General features: G+C 43.8%; 1 protein-coding gene across 2 annotated transcripts in view; it reads right to left on the bottom strand.

Moving 5' to 3' along the window:
- Positions 1 to 312: 312 nt before the first annotated feature.
- The window catches only part of LOC111150887 (ENAH, actin regulator), a 132,569-nt gene continuing 113,353 nt past the window's right edge, over positions 313 to 19,528 (bottom strand). Inside the window, exons 6-15 of one of the 2 annotated variants that reach the window (XM_022508567.1) lie at positions 19,205 to 19,315; positions 16,712 to 17,016; positions 15,666 to 15,811; positions 15,459 to 15,516; positions 14,778 to 14,826; positions 12,854 to 12,920; positions 10,156 to 10,218; positions 6,909 to 6,987; positions 3,978 to 4,035; positions 313 to 3,184 (exon numbers count right to left, since the gene is read on the bottom strand). In XM_022508567.1, coding sequence (XP_022364275.1) covers positions 3,147 to 3,184; positions 3,978 to 4,035; positions 6,909 to 6,987; positions 10,156 to 10,218; positions 12,854 to 12,920; positions 14,778 to 14,826; positions 15,459 to 15,516; positions 15,666 to 15,811; positions 16,712 to 17,016; positions 19,205 to 19,315 — 974 coding nt within the window. In that variant the 3' untranslated portion in view covers positions 313 to 3,146. The remainder of the gene's footprint in view (positions 3,185 to 3,977; positions 4,036 to 6,908; positions 6,988 to 10,155; positions 10,219 to 12,853; positions 12,921 to 14,777; positions 14,827 to 15,458; positions 15,517 to 15,665; positions 15,812 to 16,711; positions 17,017 to 19,204; positions 19,316 to 19,528) is intronic. The other variant, XM_022508568.1, reaches the window with a different exon arrangement.

Here is a 19,528-nt window from a genome sequence, read left to right as displayed (position 1 = left end):
CAAAACAGTAAAATTAAACCTTTGTCGCTCTCTCAACAGGAAGAGTAAGCCATTGCACTGAGGCGGGCCGAGGGGAGACAGAGAGCGGGGACACACGACAGCCATTTCAAACCAACAGGAGACGACCAATCACGTCTTCCCTCTTTCTGTGTTACTCAGCATTTTCGACTTGGGAAATCTGGGAGGAACGGTGACGAGCTGTGTAGGCTTTAGGCAGTGAAGTCACGGGCTTTGCACACTCAACAGGACTTATTTTAGAGCCGACAGATTATTTCACCTAAAGTGTCACAAACAAGCCACATGTATATACTGCAAGTTTATTTCAATCACACAAACAAAGTTAGCGTGTAGGAAATTGAAATGAAACAGTACGGTAAAAATAGCAGAGAACCGAACAATTGAAAAAGGAAGCACACCTAAAGCATGAGAGTCCAACATTCATCAGTGTTTCATCTTCAGTTCGGACTGACGCGTGAGGCTTGCAAACTGCGGACAAACCGGGAAACCATGACGACTACTTGGGGGAGATGTCAGCACCGCGTTAAAATGTGTACATTCAGTTGGTTTGCAATGGGCTGCTGGCCATGTACAGAGCATGTAGGACAGATTTGTCACGGGTCACATCACAGTGTTGAGGAAAGAAGCGCCTTCCTGTCGTCAGAAAGGACCCCCTGAACTGCACGCAGCTTCGGACACCCAGTGAGCACAGCACGATCACCGTGGGCACGACGGGCTCCAGGGAACGTCACCTCACTAAGGAAAGTCACTTAGGCTTCTGCTTCCCATCTTAATTACCGAAATCTCTAACGATGACAAAAACTGTCCCGCAGGACAGCCAACATGTACAGTGATTGGGAAGAACACGTTGAGTGATCCGGGCGAACGCACACGGATGGACCGCGATGTGACCCAGCACTGGCTCTGTCCCGTCACAAACATCCTGGGAGGACTGGACCAAGGCACGAGACAGCGAGCGCAGACGGCAGCCCCTCACGAAGGTCCAGCGTGCGGCTCTAGTCTCTTCTCCGACTTTGGACCACTTGTACCCAGTACTCTAACCTACCAGAGACTAACTTCACTGACAAAAATCAAGTGATTGCTCACCTGATTTATAGGGGACAGGAGTGTCTACACCATCCAAGTGTTTGTATAACCAAAAGGACAAAAATAAAGATCAAAGTGCCTCTGCTTTCTTCTAGAAGACAGTACGTTAGAGGCTGGCTGCAGCTTGAATGCCTTTCCTACTGCTGCCTGACGATGAGCGGTTGACAGAGAACTGCACAGCTGAATTAGGATAGCTCATCCATCACAGATTAATCTAAAACTGAACTCTCTACAGAAACAGGAACTATTTAACAAGGAAAACAATTTCCTCACTCAAACCCTTTTGAATGGTAAACTATGCTACCGACAAGCTCTGTCTGACCGAATGAGGTTACAAAATCTAGAAAGCAGATGAAAATGGATTATTTCTTCAAAATTTTAGTAAAAACTTCAGATAATCAAAGATTTCAAAGCAAATATGGCACATAACTGAAGCATAAATCAAGATGGAGAGCCTGGAGAATTTGTGATTTCCTAAATTAAGAAAAAAAAATCTATCATTGCAACATATAGGATTTCTCCCCTATTTTAATCTTCGCGAGTTTCCAGGAGAAGGGCATGGGTACGCCCACACACACCCGCGTGGGGGTGAGCGGGGGTCTAGGTCCTTCTTTTCACCACCTGAGTCTCGCTCGGTCACAACAAGACAACCACACAGAGCCCCTCACTGGTCCCCTCTGCTGCATGGTGTCCGTGACCTCAGTTTCTGCGGACATCAACTACTTCATGTGTTTCCACGTAACAAAATTCAAAAGCAGCTTCTCGGTCAGGAACACATACCTGTCCAACTGCAGGGCACCTAGGTAGTAAAGCAACTGCCAAATTCAGGGATCGGATATTCGAGTTCCGCAGTACGACGTAATCCCTGGGAAGCTCAGAATCATGTTTCAGACCATTGAAATTACTCAAGTTAAAATACGAACAGCTGAACACATGATGTAAAAGATTGAGTACTTGGTTCTGCTAACATATTTACCAATTAAAGTCACAAAATAGTCCTCATTATTATTCATGCAGGTAATTGAGAAAAAAAAGTGCAGAAATTAACTTTAAAAGAAAAATTATTCCTTCCCTTCCTCCCGCCTCCCCCATACTCTACAAAAGGTTTTCCCTGGGACCAGGCCTTGAAAAGGCCGCTACGTATTAGTGGGACATGCATTACTGTCTGCAATTAAAAAAGCTAATTTTGTGGTGGTTGTAATTACATTATAAAAATGTCCACATGCATAAATCTAAAAAAGGTTGAAAACCTACAGTAAGTCTACAATATATTGTTTTACATTTGACCACTGGTGTGTTATGTAGGAGTCATAGATTTTGGTAAAGCATTTTAACAATTTAGGAAGGCATCTAAATCTTTAAATTCTGGACGAATTTTATGTTTTAATCTACAAAATTGCATGAAGGCTAACTCGAGAGACTTCCTATCATTCTAAAATTCCTCAAGCCAGACAAACCATTTTTAGGACACTTTCTTATAAATATCACCCTTGGAAAGCACATACAATTCCATTTGTTCCACATTTTAGGATCTTAACCTACACAGGGCTGATCTCCATCCCTCACGGAATATCAAATGTGATAGGAAGACAAACCTGAGAGAAACATTTACAATACAATTGTGTAACTTGCTCCTTTCTTCGTCAGCACTCTCTGAAAACAAACTTCTTAAGCCTTTCTCCTCTTTATTTTAGCAATGGATTGTGAAAAACGTGCGATTTTGTCTTGACATGAAAATATTTCAATGCACGGCGATCTTGCCTGATAGGTTTAGTATTTTCTGCATAACTATGAAACAGGAATTCATATCCGACTCTTTCATCCTGTTGAAAAGGTCAGAAAAAAGCAGCAAACTGGGAGGGAAATAGCTTATCGCCAGAATAACGCGTCTGAAGGCTCGTGAGGATGTTGGTTTTCCTCTTCCGACTGTTTGTCTCCACTTTCTTCTCGCAGCTCACAAATGTAGGGGTTTGTTGTTAACAGCTGTGGTTCGCAGGGCTCTTTCTCCAGACTAGAGTCCTATTCCTCCTCGGTTCGTCTCTCTACGCAGAATTGGACTTGCTCAGTTCTTGCCTGATCGCTGGGCATGAAAAGGAAACGTATTTCAAGTAAATACAATGGTGAGGTAAAATCAGTGAGAGATTCCTTCTAAGAAACCTCAGTGGCTGTCTGCAAACTCCCAGTAACAGAGAGCCAAGCAGACCCTGCATCTGCTGCTGCACAGACTTTGCTTTTCTTTTCTTTTTTTTTTTTTTAAAGATATTATTTATTTGACAGAGAGAGATCACAAGTAGGCAGAGAGGCAGGCAGAGAGAGAGGAGGAAGCAGGCTCCCCGCTGAGCAGAGAGCCAGATGTGGGGCTCGATCCCAGGACCCTGAGATCATGACCTGAGCTGAAGGCAGAGGCTTAACCCACTGAGCCACCCAGGCGGCCCCAGACTTTGCTTTTCTTAACACAGAGACGGTACTAGCTTGTGTGCACAGACACACACACACACGCACATGCACACGCTCATTCGCACTCTCCCTTTCGTGTCCACAATGATAACACGGACGTTGTGGGCTCAGAGTCCATAGAGAAGGCAGCAGGTTGGGATGTGAGGCCAGAGACGGGCCCCTCTGCCTGGACTTTGTTCTGATGTTAATCAACCCCTGTCACGTAGGGACCTCGTTTAATCCCAATTTTTACAAATAACTTCCACCGTAAGAAGGAGAGGGCTCCTTTCTGACATCCTAAGCCATGTGAAGGGCAGGATACTATGCAAAATTGTTTTATGCCCTCCAGTAATAAACTGGTTATTTTTTATGTGCATTTCCTTAAAAATGGGTATTCTCCAACATTATAGAGTCAGCAAAGCTGTTTATATACTCACCATCAATGAGCTCTTCTTTTAGCTTTGTTAATTCTTTTCTCATTTCATCTAAAATGTCCTAAAATATTAGAGAAAAACATCAGAAATACAGGGAGAAAAAATTACTGCTACAAATATTCTTGCTCATATAGAATTTTAAGAATGCATGAAGTCTGCTGTATGGTTTCTGTTGCCGGACTCCCTCCCAGACAAGGCTAAGCGCAGCCGGGCAACTCCTGTTTTAACAGTCTTCCCAGTCTTCACTTATTTCAGCCTAGCGAAACGGGAAACATTACAGTGCTTTCTAACACTAAAAATAATTCTGTCATCCAGAGAAAGGTAGGCTTCAGGTCATTTCTAGAAAAGATAATAGGCTCTGCTTTTAACCTTGTCTTCTGGGAGCAGCATGGAAGATGGTGCGTAGGGCAATTTCAGGGAACAGGAGATGTAAACCAGATAAGCAGATCCTGGCCTGTGTGTGATCCAGTTTGAAGTATGGGGTTCCTTAGGAATCGCACTATGGCTGCCAAACCTTCCTTCAAGGAATCCGAGACTCCCCTGGAGCTGCCTCACGGGCTGCCCTACTTGGCAGAGGCGAGGGTGGATAGGCCCCACCTGGATCTATGTGGTCTGACAGGGCGGACGCAGGCACATGCAGCCTCTGAGCACTGGAGATGTGGCCAGTGTGAAATGGGATGCGTTGCCAGGGTAAAACACACACCAGATATCAAAAACTTAGCGCATTAAGAAAATAACGTGTAATAATTCTTTAGTAATGTTAAAATATTGATTACATACTGAAATACTAATTTAGTTACATTAAATTAAATTAAATACATTAAAATGAATTTCACCTATTTCTCCTTACTTAGTTAATATGGCTATCAGAAATTTTAAAGTACTTGTGTGAGCCCTGTTTGTATTTTGATTTAATACTGTTGTTCTAGATGCTTCTTCCTCCATGAAGACCACTCCACCTTCAAATATTTCGCAAAATCTGTATTTATAAGTTCACTTTGAAATAACGGACCATCACCCCACCCCCACCCAAACTTAAAAAAATCATTGAGAACAGGGGCTCCTGGTGGCTGAGTCAGTGGAGTGTCTGACTCTGATTTCAGCTCGGGTCACGGTCTCAGCATTGTGAGATCGAGCCCTGCGCCCGGCTCCGGGCTGGGCATGAAGCCTGCTTAGTAATTCCTCTCCCTCTGCCCCTCCCCTCCCCAAATTGCCAAGAACAGTGTCACATGCCAGCTGAAAGGGCTCCGACACGGTGACGCAGTTTGAAGAGTAACACCTACCCTTTGAATGATTAGTTTTCATTATGGGACCTTTTCTAATACTGCACACCTCAGGTAAAATTAAATTGCTCTAGTTTAAGGTTCATTTTCTTAAAAAGCTTTTCATGTTTAAAATAAGGTTGAAATTACCAATTAGTATAATAACTCCTCCACTTTACCAATGAGGAAACAAGCACAGAAATTATTAGTACAGACTATCAGATATCCTTACTCAAATTATAGTAAAATCAGCCCCAACAGGAAACCTTTCCTCTCTTCTCCACTATTTCAGATAGCCAAAAATTTACCACGTGTTCAAGTGTGTGCAAGCATCTACTTTAAAGTGTTTTTAAGAAAAGAAAGCCATGTTTAATATACAGGAAAATTAGGGCTTGATCATCAATGACCTCAAGCTTCCTTTTCAAACTATGTAACTCAAGTTAACTTTTCTAATAGTTTTGCAACATAAAAATCAGATTTATCTGAAACTGGCTTTGAGGAACGATTTGGGCTCTGATCCTGACTCAGCTGCTGACCCAGCCATGGGACCGAGCCAGGTAACTCCTCGGAATCTCAGACACCAAGTCTGAGTCTACACACTATCCCACAGGCCTCCCACGAGGACCAGAAGACAGCACCATACTAAGAGCCCTGCTGGCGCCTGGCCCGCACATCTACCAGCAGGTCAGTCTGAGGCTATGACAAGGACTTGGTGTGGTCACTGCTCTCAGAGGCCCCCAGGGGTGTGGGGCAGGAAGACCAAGGAGACAAGACCCTGCTGGTGGCAGCAACTCCGGGTTCCGGTCCGTGAAACTGACCATTGTCTAAGGTGTGTACACGGGCCCTCCTTTAAATTTTTCTTAACACTACCAATTTTTTTAAATTGTTTTACCTCTCCTGGGAATTAAATATTTTAAAGCCCCACAGCTCTTCTAACCTATCAGTCCTTCCCCTTTCTTGTTTGAGTACCTATGTGTATAATGCAGAGGTATCCAAAATATGGACAAGATCCTTTTCTTTTTCAGAAAGTTGAGAGAATTGTTCATACTGTTTCGTTACCTATCTCTCTCACCTAGCTGGGCGAGTGCTCACCATTCAGTACATAACACGCTCATTTTTGATTCCTTAATGACCACTGGCCCCTGCCCGACACTATAGAGTTATATACTTCTACAATATTTTCTTAGCATAAATTCTTGGAAGTGAAATTATTTGGTTCAAAGGTAAAATATTTATTTTTAAGGCTTGTGATCTGTTTTCCTAACCGCTTCCTAGAAAATAAAAGTATCTGAGAATCCCCATTTCCCCGACATTCTTGCCAAAACCAGATTCACTGGGTCCCTTTTTGCCAATGGTAAATGAAAAGTGCAACCCCATTTTCCTTTACAAATACATACCACGCGCTGACACTGAAAGCTGACGTTACGCCATTAAGACACCTGCCCCACCCTCCACCACTGCTGGAACTTTATGTGAACACACTGAACCAAAAAAACGAAGATTTGAAAAAAACAATTTGGTACTCATGTTGCTGTTTCCTTTGTACAGAAAGATCTAAACTCTATTTCCCAGTATATTCACCATCCGTCAAATGCCAGCACAGCAGACATTTTTACAGAGAAAGCAGTGCACGCGGCGGGAAAGGGAGGGAAAGCTACCGTCAGGCGCCTACCTGCTTCAGCCTGTCGTAGTCTAGCCCCTCCGTCTGGACGCCGTTGGCACTGGGCTGTGATGAAGGTGCAGATTTTGGTCTGTACAAATGGAATTTCCAGGACAGGTAAAAAATACTTGGGATGTTTAAGGAGTTCACAAAAAATTGCAAATTTATCAACCCAACATCAGATTTCGGTACTTTTCTTAAAACACAGATATTAAAAAGTTAACTGTCAAAGTTGCAGGACTGATTAGAACAGAAAATAGGAAGCATTTTTCACTTTGCTCAGTGTTTCCATTTCTTTGTAAAGAAATCAGACAATGGTGACAGGATGACGGTGTTCCTTCCGCAAAGGGCAGAGGAACACGTTCTCTGCGTAAGAGATGGGAAACGGGGCCGTCTGCAGCACAATGACCAGGATTGGACACGCCAGATGAGCTGCGACATCGAGGCCCGGGGAACACAATCTCATTCTTCTGAAAGTGTGCAAACCAACCACCAAGATGCATCAGTTTACAAATCCGATGGTTTATAGAAAAAGCCACTTTAGTAATAAGCACATGATCTGTTCCATGTGTTTCATGCCATTTCAAGCATCCAAATAAATAAGAATGATGGGGAAATAATTAAAAGATTCATATCCAGTTGGCTATGTGGCTGTTTCCAAACAAGTTTTTATGGAGATGCTATCTGAACAAGTTTCCAACTACTTACACAAACTTATTTTGCCTTAAAAAAAAAAAAAAAATAGGGCAGTGCCTGGGTGACTCAGTCAGTTAAGCGTCTGACTCTTGGGTTTCAGCTGGGGTCATGATCTCAGGGTCGAAGGACTGAGCTCCACGTGGGGCTCCACACACCATCGGGAATCTGCTTGGGATTCTCTCTCTCCCCCTCTCCCTCTGCCCCTCCACCAGGAGCACTCTCTCCCTCTCAAATAAATAAATCCTTAAAAAAAAGAAATGCCACACAGATGCAGTTTGCCAATTATTACTACACGCTCAGAAATTTAGCCTCTCTTAAAAATTCAACATGAAGAAATAAGTCTTAGAAATTAGGTATGCCTTAAGCACAAGCTTCAGTATCAAATAAACCAGTCATGGCTCCTCTCCCATTCCAGCAAGTAGAGAAAATCCCAGCGGAAAATCTAGAGTCTTAACTGGGGACTCCTCTAACATTCTGGTTTAATACTATTAAGTGGCCACAATTTGAGGACCACAACTCAGTGCAGATGAAAACTATCAGCTGAGTCATGGATCTTCAAGTTTGCAGAGGACCAACGTCACAAATCTAAACCAAAACTGGTATGCACAGTAACTTCTCAAAGTTATGACTTCATAACTCTTAAAGGCATATTATGCTCCAAACCCACAGGCATTGCTGGGGAAGATGAAATAGTAAGTTAATTTGCTTTCATATCAAACATAACAGCTTAACATGTTGTTATATAAAGCAAGTCGATCAATTTCATTTTATGAGACCTCGGCTGCTCTGCTTGGACAAACCAGGGAAACCAGCTTTCAGAAAACTTCATTCAGTAAGCCTGAGCGAGGCACTAGGACAAAAGAACACTTACTCCCAGGACGTATTTCCTTTCCGCTTTGCGGAGGGGACTGCTGCACCCCCTGGTCACAGAGGAGGCACTGAAGGCCCCGGCAGGCAAGGCAGGCACTGTGGCCACAGGCCGGTCTGGGGAACACCCCTGACGGTCCATACACTGCATTTCAGTCACCCACACTGCCTGGCCCTGCTCGCCAGACTCACACTCTTCATTACTTAGCTTCTCTCTCACTTTTCACATTTAAGTGGTAAAATCAGTGAACACTTTTCTCCTAAGTTATATAATGAGTATTCCCAACGTTCACATGAGTATCTACAGTATGCTAAAGTTAACCGGGCAGTGTGTTATGAATATATCTGTACTTATTAAAAACACATTACTGTTCCATAATAAACGATCGAGGAAACATGCAATTAAGAAATTTTAATTCATGCTAACATGCAATCCACCACCATCACCATGATGATTAACTAAAGGGGGGAACTTTTCATACTGAAGGAAAGAAGTAATCACCACTCTTTTAAAAAAGGTTTATCAACGTTATCCTATCAAGGGGCCCTAGTGGGAAAGCAGCAAAAAAACTGAGAAGATTAACAGAAGATCTCATTAAATGCTATTTTCCTATGTACTAGCAAATTTTCTAAGTAAGTCTTCTGGTGACAGTGATTAAACTACATTGAGAAAAGCAGGAAAATTATTTCATGCTTGTAATATAAACATTTTATACAGATTCCACTGACTGGCAAACTTACCAAATATTTTTATCATCAATAGCATGAAAATAATTTGGCCAAATACAGTCTGCAGAACTCCTGACTCACTGCCATAGGCACCCCTCCATATACTGTTTAAGTCATGTTCCTAGTAGACTTTCACTACTTTCACTTGCACAGGATAATATGGGCGTACCTCGGTTATTTATCATCTATGGGTTTTCACCACAACTGACAACAAAGTATGAGGCCTTCCCAGAGGTTACTGTGTTACCTTGAAACAGCTGCCTAATAACTACCACAATATTTAAAGTCCCTGTTCTGCCAAATCAATTCTAAATATAAGCTTGAACACTTGAGGAGTTTTAAAAAATTGTCAATTTCTTTAGTTAAGAAATACGTGGTTCTTAATTTTAATTTAAAAAAAAAAAAAAAAAAAAGGTGTCACAGGACTCGTCCTAGAAAACCAGCTGCCCAGGATGGGAGACGTCAGATTGGGAAAGGCACGTAACCTGCCCCCAAATGCGGACAGGCCGGGGATGTTCCTCCAGGAATACGCTTCTCACAAGTGCAGCTGTGATGTAGTCCCGTGTTCCATGAACTTCCAGTACGAGTCTCCTACTCTACCTTTTAAAGGCTGTCTCAAGCTTCTAAGAAGAAAAGCCTTTAGAGGAAAATGCAACAGCTACAGAGGGCCTAGAGAAGACACAGGCGGCCTCATACGCCACTCCAGCCTTGCTGGGGTATATGCTGTTCATATGTATCCTGATCCAACTAGGGAATCAAGGCAGGAGAATAAACCCTATTAACTTTCCTAATCAAAATCTCTTCGTGTTTTTTAAAAAGTGCTCTAAATAAAGCTAAATACAAAAGATTTGCTCTTCCTCAAGTCATCTCCCTCGTGGTGATTACCAATCCAGGTAGAAAAAGCTCAGCCCTATCCTGAACATGTTATTCCGAAGTCTCAAACCACAAAGTCACACCAGGATGATACCTGTGTAATGAATCATAGGACCTGTTGTCAAAAACAATCTGATTTTTCCTTGGAGAATCCCGTCTATGAAGGGGAAAAAACCATTTAAAGGGAAACACAATAGAACTTTTAAAAAATAATGCGCACTATGTTCCTGTTTTATAGATTTGTAGTCAGAGCCGAACAATGAAAGGAGTCCATTAACCTTAAAATGATAGTTTTTTTTCCCAATATGAAAGGAGGTACTCGGACACTAATTCTAGTTATGTAACATACTCGTTTGACAGCTGCAGAGAACGAAAAGTAAATCGTGGTGCGTTTGCGATGACCACCTTTAGAGAGTGCACACATAGTAAAGGCTACTCCACAAGGTACCAACAAGTACCGAAACACAGTAGAAATCACTGTAGCCTTAAGTTCGCAAAATTAACTCTTCTCAGAAAGCAAGCATGTGAACTCTCTTTCTACCTTGAATATAAGACCTGTGAGCTCTTACTGAAAACCGTATAACTTACAAATTTATCAATGGGACATTCTAGTCATAGTTTAAGGTAATTTTAACAACATTTTTGCTTTTACCCCACTACATGGCATCTTCACTGAATAAATACGGCACAGTGCAGCACCTCACGTGCATGACCGGAGTCAATCCATCCCACCCTAACACAACCTCGACATGGACGTTTGTAAGAGAAAGGGGTTCTTTCCCCACCACGCAAGGATGAGGTGCACATCAAGTGGCCATATTAATACAATGGTTCTCAGCAGGAATGGGGGAGAAAAGTTGGGAAGAAAAGCCATACAGTTTAGTCCTTCTAACATACTTGCGAAATCTTTTTGGCTTAAAACCGCTTGGCGTGAAATTTTAAGACATGTATCACTGGCTGGCTCAAATCTATCAAAAAGTGTATGAGTGGTCAGAAAACGACCGGGCGTTTCCAAATTTCCATTTCAGGAAAGGTGAAGAAAACCAACCTACCAGAGCAGAACACCATTATGATACACTGCTAGATAATAAGAACCAATACTCGGTTAATCTACAGAAAAGTCCTAAAAACGAAAAGGTGACTTTCAGAACACTTATCAAACTTCCTTTAGAAGTCTGAATAATCTTTTAAAGACTATTTTTTAAATGAACCTAAACACATCAAGGAACTTTTATTCCACTTGGGAGAACCCACTTCATGTCCCTCCATGGACTTAGGGTTTGCTCAGGCTCACCACAGAACCCCTATCAGTAAGGTACAGATGAAGAGTAGACATAAACAGGAAGATTCTTCCCTGTCCCATTTCTGTCTTCAAAAGATACATGGGACATCACAGTTCTGTGCTCTGATATGTACTTGATAAATCAGGCTTCAAAATGTGCTAGTGGAGAAAATCTATAAAAACTACCAGAGACACACTGGGAGGCCACATCAATCAGGTATCTGATAAACGTAAATGTGTAATTTTCTACTCTGTTGAAACCATGTCCACCAAAAGCAATTCTTGCATTTTCTCCTAAAATAAAATACATTCATCTTATAGTCACAGAGAAACTAAAAGCTTCTACACGGTTGAAAAGGCTTTGAGGAACTTAAGAAACTGTGCTATCACCAAATCCTTCCTACCAGCACAAAGAACCACATAAAAAAAAGTCCAAATTTAGATTTAGGCTAACATTGAACAGATTTGTGACAATGTGAGGTCTATCCTTGTTTTTTATTAGTTTTCTATTATTAGAGCCAAGTTTGCTTTTTAAGAGGTAAAACTAAAGCAAACAACTCAGAAAGAAAAGGCCAAAACCTTTTTAGTCTCTAAACACATACTTTTTTTCTGGAAAAAAAAGTAAGTCCTTTAAACTATCTCATAAATCCAGAAAAAGTTTCATCTATGTTCAAGACCTGAGATATATATTTAGTATGACAATAAAATATGCATAGCTAAGAAATGCTGAAATTTGCTAAGACCATGCCTCAGGGCCCCTGGGAGAAACAGAAATTCACTAGTCTTGTTTCTGGGCACTCTTTCCTAAGTTGATTTTAACTAGAAGTTTCAACTGAGAGAGAAATCAATCTTTCTACTTCACAAATTCAAAACTTCAGGTTTTGTTTTGCTCTCTCTTAAACATTGCAGGCATTTCTCTCCTGCTGCCTTTCAATTTAAAACATAGAAGTTTCTTCGAAAGATTATATTACCAAAATGAAGGCTGTCATTTTGAGACTACTGGGGAAACGTGACTACATCACATAATATCATTGTTCAATGTTAGATTTCTTGAGAGCGATAACGGTACTGCGGTCACACAGGAGGATACCCTGGTTCTTAGGAAAAGTGATGAAGGGTTTTTGCAAACTGCTTTTTCACTCTCCAGAGGAACACAAAGGCACGTCTCTTTGTGTCTCTGCCTTACACCAGTGGGGCAAAACTAATAACTGGGGAACCTGGGTAAGGGGCATACAGGCATGTGCTCTACTATTCTCTCAACTTTTCTGTAGTTTTGAATTTTTTAAAATAAAAAAATTGGGAGGAATAAAAGCGAGCTTAAAATTTCAGGCAACCTGTCTAAACAGTAAGCATCCAGACAATCGCTAGGAAAAACACCATGGTGCTCAGCAGGAATAGAATTCCAGGTTTTATCTGCTTCTCTGTACAATTTCAAATCCACCACTAGAGTCCGGAGAGGTTAATTTCTTTTAGATACATGTGTAGCATAAAAGTCAGAAAGTAGACATACCTGGAGATAACAGGTGACTTGCTGCCATTCATTGTATTTGTTCTTTCCCAAGGTTTTCTTGTTGGTTCTTTAAAAATAAGGAACATAAGTTATGAAGTGCCCTACATGCTCCGAGTAATTTATTGCAAAAAAAAAATAACAAAATACTAAGTAACCTTAAATATGCTTTTGTACAGATGAAAAGTTTTTAGTTACAATTCTGAACTTTAATTAAAATCTATTAAGGATCCTAATTTGTAGATGAGAAGATATTAATAAGCAAGTGTGACGAGCCCCCAGGGAGAGCCGCAGGCCGTGAATCTCCGACAGCGGAGGCCTACAACCAGGAGGCACACCACCTCTCTAGCAGAGCAGGGCTCCCTATCAGAGACGGATGTCTCAGCTTGGGGCCCGGGTAAGCATTAGGGAGCGTAAGAGTGAAATTATGAGCAAATCTCTATAAAAATATGGTCATCCCCTCTGGCAGGGTGGGGCAGATTCATAGTTCTTAAATTGTACATGGTTCTGTGACTCTTACAGTGGAGTTCTACAGTTTTTGTGTTCTTAGTAAAAACATCTATGTTAATTTTGGCTTCTGGAAGAAAGATAAAGCTATTACAGTAAGTAGTTCATAAACCAGAAAAAAATTTTTTTTTAAAGATTTTATTTATTTATTTGTCAGAGAGAGAGAGAGAGGGAGAGTGAGCACAAGCAGATACAGTGGCAGGCAGAGGCAGAGGGAGAAGCAGGCTCCCTGCTGAGCAAGGAGTCCGATGTGGGACTCGATCCCAGGATGCTGGGATCATGACCTGAGCCGAAGGCAGCGGCTTAACCCACTGAGCCACCCAGGCATCCCAAACCAGAAAATTTTTAATGGAAGTAACATTAACAAACTGAGCTGAGTCCTATTTAGGAAAAAGTCACAATATTTACCACAGTACAGCCTTCAAAATATTGAATAATCACCATTCAATAAGGAGAATGTGAGATTCTTTTTTTCTTTCTGACAAATGGGTCGCAATCACACAAACAGACTTTTTTTTTTTTTTTTAAGAATTTTTTTTCTTTTTTTTTTTTTTTTTTTTTTTTTTTAAGAATTTCTAAACAATGGAATTCCAAAGGTCCCCGACAGTCTCCAACCGAAAATGGGTAGGAATTAACGTGGATATTTCCCTATAAAATCAAGGCCATTATAGATGTTAACTCATTGAAATTACCAAATTTATTCACATCACTTTATTTTAAATTAGATAAAAAGCTGAACAGGTAGATCTGCTCTTCGCTTTGGCCGAACACAGGGAACGGCCCCTCCCGTCCTCGTCACCGACCCCGCACCGGTCAGGTGCCTCCAAGGGCAGGTAGTTTGTTCGTATTCTACGGAACAGCCTCGCAACCTAGAGTCCTTGACATCAGAAACCTCACGGAGTTCAACACCACTTCCCCAAAGCTGTAATGAAGCCTCTTTTTTCCTTAAAAATGAGAAGTCTTAGTTCCCCGATTATCAGTATTACCCAAAGGCATGGTCAAAAGGACAGCGCTCTCCATCTGAGAATGTTCTGAAATGGACATCAGTGCTAACTGCGTGCTCACCACAACTCCACCTTTAAAATTCCGGGATTAAAAGTCCTTCCCTTTCATCTAATCATGTATGTCTCCATGCTCTAGTGAATCACCTTAAATCATCAACAGCTATACACATGGAATGTGTAAAAATTATGATTTTTGAAGACAGAATCATCAGATTCTGATCTTTGGGTTTTGACGGATCTTTTCAAATCACGAAGGCAGAGGACAAGCAAGTCGCTGCTTTTAAGGATGAACGAAAAACAACATTTCCATCACCAGGCAGGCACTTGGCTCCAACATGGGTAAATAGGGCATTTCCAGTTGAAGAGTATTAGTATTTTGAGGTTCATAAAGGTTAAAATAGAGCTCCTGAACTTACCGGGTGTACTTGTCGACGAGGCCTTAGAAGTTACAGGCTCTGACTCTTCCTAAACAGATAGGAACACTTATTAATCACACGGAGCCTACCAGAAACCTGGAGCAGAGACTCAGAGGCTCACACTCGTCCACACCTAACACACCTGCTACGTTGCCTGCCGTGCCCTTCATCAGCCCCCTCTGCCTTCCATCGAAGCCCAGACCTGCCGCCTCTGTCTTCCACAGCCCCTGTCCGGCCCCGGGCACTGCTACCGAGACAGGAGTCAGGGCACCGGAGCCCAAAGGTGGCAGGGAAGCAACAGTGCGGCGTGTCCGACAGGGGCACACAGAGTGGACTCGGGGCGGGGGCACAGCTAATAACCACGGGGCTCCCAGCGGATCAGTCTAATTCTTTCCTTTTCAACTCGAGGAAAGAGAGACCCGAAGAGACTCCGAATGCCGAGTGAAGATGCGGCACTCGCTCCCAGCTGAGCGCCGTGCTCCCCCCACTGCGGCCCCACCCTGGCCCATCTCACAGGAATGCTCTGAAAACGTGACACACCGGGCTCGAGACAGCCGTCCGTAACATGTGCAGAGCTGACATAAGAAACTGAACGTCCAGCTAATCTTGGACTTTGCTCTCCTAAAGAGCTACGCCTGGCTTTCCCATTTTCAGTTGTGGTCGACTCTCCTTATTACTTACGTTTTTGTCCTCTTTTTGTTCTGTTTCTACTGTTGATCCCTTTTCAGCAATTCTTCTCCTAGAGAGAAGGGATATCCGATTTTTAAAAATTCATCTTAGTGTAAGAACTACTCGGAAAGGGAAGAGCCACATCTAGTTACACTGCACTTGGCCTCAACGAACACAGCCCTCTCGGTCCTGAACGCATTTACACGGTTGCTCACTCACCTCCTGGCCAGCAGGGCGCTCATCTCTTCCATCAACCCACTGCCTCCTAAAGGAAGGGGTCCATTCCCACGGCCCGTGTCCGACTTCAAGGAGGCCGCGTTCACACCGACGGTAGTCCCTCCGCTTGGGAAAGAGCCATCCTCCATCTTAATGAGAATACAGACTGTGTTTAGGACCTTAATTTCAATACAAACATCCAGATATTATTTTTTAAATCTTTCTAAGAACCTGTGGCATGACTGATACTAACATTCTATTAATCAGTGGAAGTTTCATCCCAGTTTACACCAACAATAATGGGATAAAACATTATCACGTCTCCCCGTTCCCTACACTGAGGACACGTCACTGTTGTGGCAAAAAAAATGTGTAATCTGCCAAAACATGCATAATCCAAATGCAATCTTGAAGAAACTATTGGGGAAACCAAACTGAAGGGCAGGCTCCAGAGTCAGCTCTGTAGACCTCGCCCAAGTCAACCTCATGTATGAAACTGTGAGGAATTGTCCCCGATTTTTTGGCAAACTCGGGACCTCACAGCTAAATGTACCAACTGATCTCGGGCTAGAAAAGAAAAGTGCCCTAAAGGACACTGTTGGACAATACATGACATTTGAATACACTTGCAGATTAGAAGAGTCCATCAACTAAACCCCCCATTCCTAAGCACTCTCCAGTGGGCATGGAGGTCAACGTACCTGTTCCCACAGACCACACACTCCAGCGTTTAGGGAAATGGGGGTGCAATGTGTCTGACTCACTCTCAGTTCAGACAAAAAAGGGAGAGTGTGTGTGTCCCACAGAAGGAAACCCATGCACAGAGAATAATTAAGCAAATATGACAAAATGTGAAGTGGTGAGACTGGGCAGTGGGTTTACAGAAGCTGCATTCTCCTGACTTTTCTGTAAATGTAAATTAGCTCGAATTTTTTAATCAGTGAAGTAACACTGGGTTCATGAAAGGAGAAGGCAGTAAATAGGCTACCCCAGTCACCAAGGAGGAAGAGGCACAAGCAGACAGCACAGAGATGGGAAGATGCATTTACCCGGGACACTTTCCTCAGTTTCGCTCCGGCGATGGCAGCCGCAAGTCCAGTCAAAGGGCGATTGTCTTCAGACGCAGATCCGGCAAAAAATCCAGATGCAGGGAGTGGGGGAGCAGGAGGCGGAGGAGGAGGCGGGGGTGCTTGATTAGGAAGAGGGGGCGGCGGGGGCGGGGGTGGAGGCCCTGCAGCAGGGAGTGGAGGTGGAGGCGGAGGCCCCGGGTGGGGGTGCAGCACTGCTGGAGCCGGCACCGGCCCCGGAGGGAGTGGTGGGGGGGGCGGAGGTGCTGGTGGTCCCAAGACAAGGCCTGAGTGAAAGAGATGTTAAATAAGACCGTCAACAACAGAGCCGCTCGCTCGGGGCGACCTCGTGGACAGGGATGTGGGATGCCTCAAACATTTCCTGCCTATTCGGGAATTGTATTTAAAATAACGTTTAAAGTCTAGATCAGTGTTAAAAAGATACTAAAATGCAAAGCCAAGTATGTGAGGTCTTACTTTAACGTTAGAGCTTTATTAACAGAACTGTGTGACAGTCACCCAGCTCCACCTCTGGGGTTCCCAGGGTTGGGGAAGTGCTTCTAAAATCTGTGATGGAGGCAGCACCCTGAAGAAGCAAGCCTGTGCGGAGGACTGCAGTTAGGACGGATGGAAATAACAGACCCCCAAGAGTCTGTGTGAACCTGTCACTGTTGAGACCTGGAGCCTACACCTGTGAAGACCTGCATTTATGCTCTGACAGATGGCCACAGTGGCTGGACTGAGAACAGGACAGGCGGGGGGGGGGGGGGTCCCCAGTTCAGCATCTTAAAAACGTTCTGCCTTCAAATGCCATGTGTACAGAGTCACTGAAGTGAAGGGATCTACCAGAACAAATACAACCTGAAAGTAACGGCCAGAAATAATTAAATTAAATGATACAGAATTTGAAGCTCCTCCTAGTCTAGAAGACAGGTAAGAGAGAAATGTCTCCAAACCTTGTAAAAATCACAGAAGTGAACGAGAACTTATTCAGTATCAGAAGACCAAATTTAAAGGGGTATTTTAGGACAAATAAGATGCTATTCGCACATGGGGTGGTAATTTTTTTTTTTTAACTGTAAACAGCAGCAGCTCTTAGAGGAACACAGAGCAAAAGACTGCTTCTCTCCCTTGGACTATGGGCTGTAAGGGCTCAGCAGGTGGGTCACACGTGACCTTGTCAGGCTCACGGTGCCTCCCTGTCTGGCATTACTGTCGTGGGACACAAGTCCGCATGCACTAGAATTCCGACTCAGTGTTTAAGCATAACTGATGCGTCCACAAGGAAAACATATTTACACACACAGCAATAACAAGTCTTATTACTTAAGAATAAAGATTTTTTAAAGGATATTTAAATCTAGGCTATAATCCTGGTTCTATGTACAAATTAGTTGTCACGTTCCTTCCTGTAAATCCTGCTAAATCCTATCACTGCAAAAAAGGTGGGGCGCCTGGGTGGCTCAGTGGGTTAAAGCCTCTGCCTTCAGCTCAGGTCATGATCCCAGGGTCCTGGGATCAAGCCCCAAGAATCGGGCTCTCTGCTCAGCAGGGAGCCTGCTTCCTCCTCTCTCCCTGCCTGCCTCTCTGCCTACTTGTGATCTCTGTCTGTGAAATAAATAAATAAAATCTTTAAAAAAAAAAAAAAAGAAACAAAAAGAAAAAAAAGGGTTGCCAAGCATCTCCTTATTCACTTACGGAACCAGGTCCCTCTCTCCTTACAAATAATCTAAACTTAGAAGACCACGTCCTCCCTCTCCTGTTACCATGACGGCAAGTTGGGGCAAGTGGAGAGGGTGGGAGGGATAACTGCGGAAGATGCTTTTTCTCTTCCTGTCCCTTCAGGCCACGACTTCCTGTAATTCTATAGCATGGAATCGGCTGGGGCACACATCATGCCTGCCATACTCCCCCCACCCCTTGTGCAGTGTTCAGGCTGCTCCTTAGGATTCCAAGTGTACCTAGTCTAATGTGGGAAGCCCAATACAGGAGAGGCCAACATGAAACAGGGCCCAAGAATCGGAACTGTTCAGGAGACTCCAGGATCACACACGTCCTGAATTCAGTTGGGAACCAAACAGAATCTCTCAATTTCCCACAAATTAGAGGAAGACAGGTTAGGTCATGTATTTACCGTGTAGCTAAATGTGTCAAGTAACGTTTTCCTAGTGGGGTTTACAAGGGATGTGCCGCGGAGGCCCTCAAACACGGAATACCCCTCCAGCTACAACGCTGCGGGAGACACCAGACCCCAGTCAGTTCGGACACTCCTCACGCGGATCCTCCGGCTGCACTTAACCCAGCAGAAGGAGCCTCACTCCTCTGCTACTTGTTTAAATTTCAGAAAGTCGGGCACAGTGACACAGGGCTGCTCGCCTCTCCAACCCACCCCACCTCCCCACGCTTCGAGGCAGTGACATCTGCTGACACCACGTTTCCAGGACGCGTTGTCAGCAGCAAAAACGGAAGCCTTACCCTGTTGGGCTGGAGTCTCGGCCGGCTGAGAGGCTGCCTGCAAGCCTGGCTCAGAAGCAGAGGAGTCCCCCAGCACAGAGTTTAGAGGAGTCTCCGCAGAGGCAGGGGCAGCTGCAGAGGGAGAAGGGAGAACACTAGGCTTGGATGAGGGAGTTGAGGCAAGAGGGGTGCTTGGAGGAGGAGAGGCTTGAGATCCACAGTGTGAGCGCGGTGCGAGGGAAGGCAGCGGAGGCGGCGGCGGCGGCGCTGCTGGCCCTGAGGTAGGCGGCGGAGACACTGGACATGGGACAGAGTCAAGCGGCCCATTGGGTGCTGTTGGTGATG

Source organism: Enhydra lutris, unplaced genomic scaffold (assembly GCF_002288905.1).
Source record: "Enhydra lutris kenyoni isolate GAN:26980312 unplaced genomic scaffold, ASM228890v2 scaffoldscaffold24, whole genome shotgun sequence".
In the NCBI taxonomy this organism is placed as follows: domain Eukaryota; kingdom Metazoa; phylum Chordata; class Mammalia; order Carnivora; family Mustelidae; genus Enhydra; species Enhydra lutris.
This window is presented reverse-complemented; position numbering and strand designations above follow the sequence as displayed.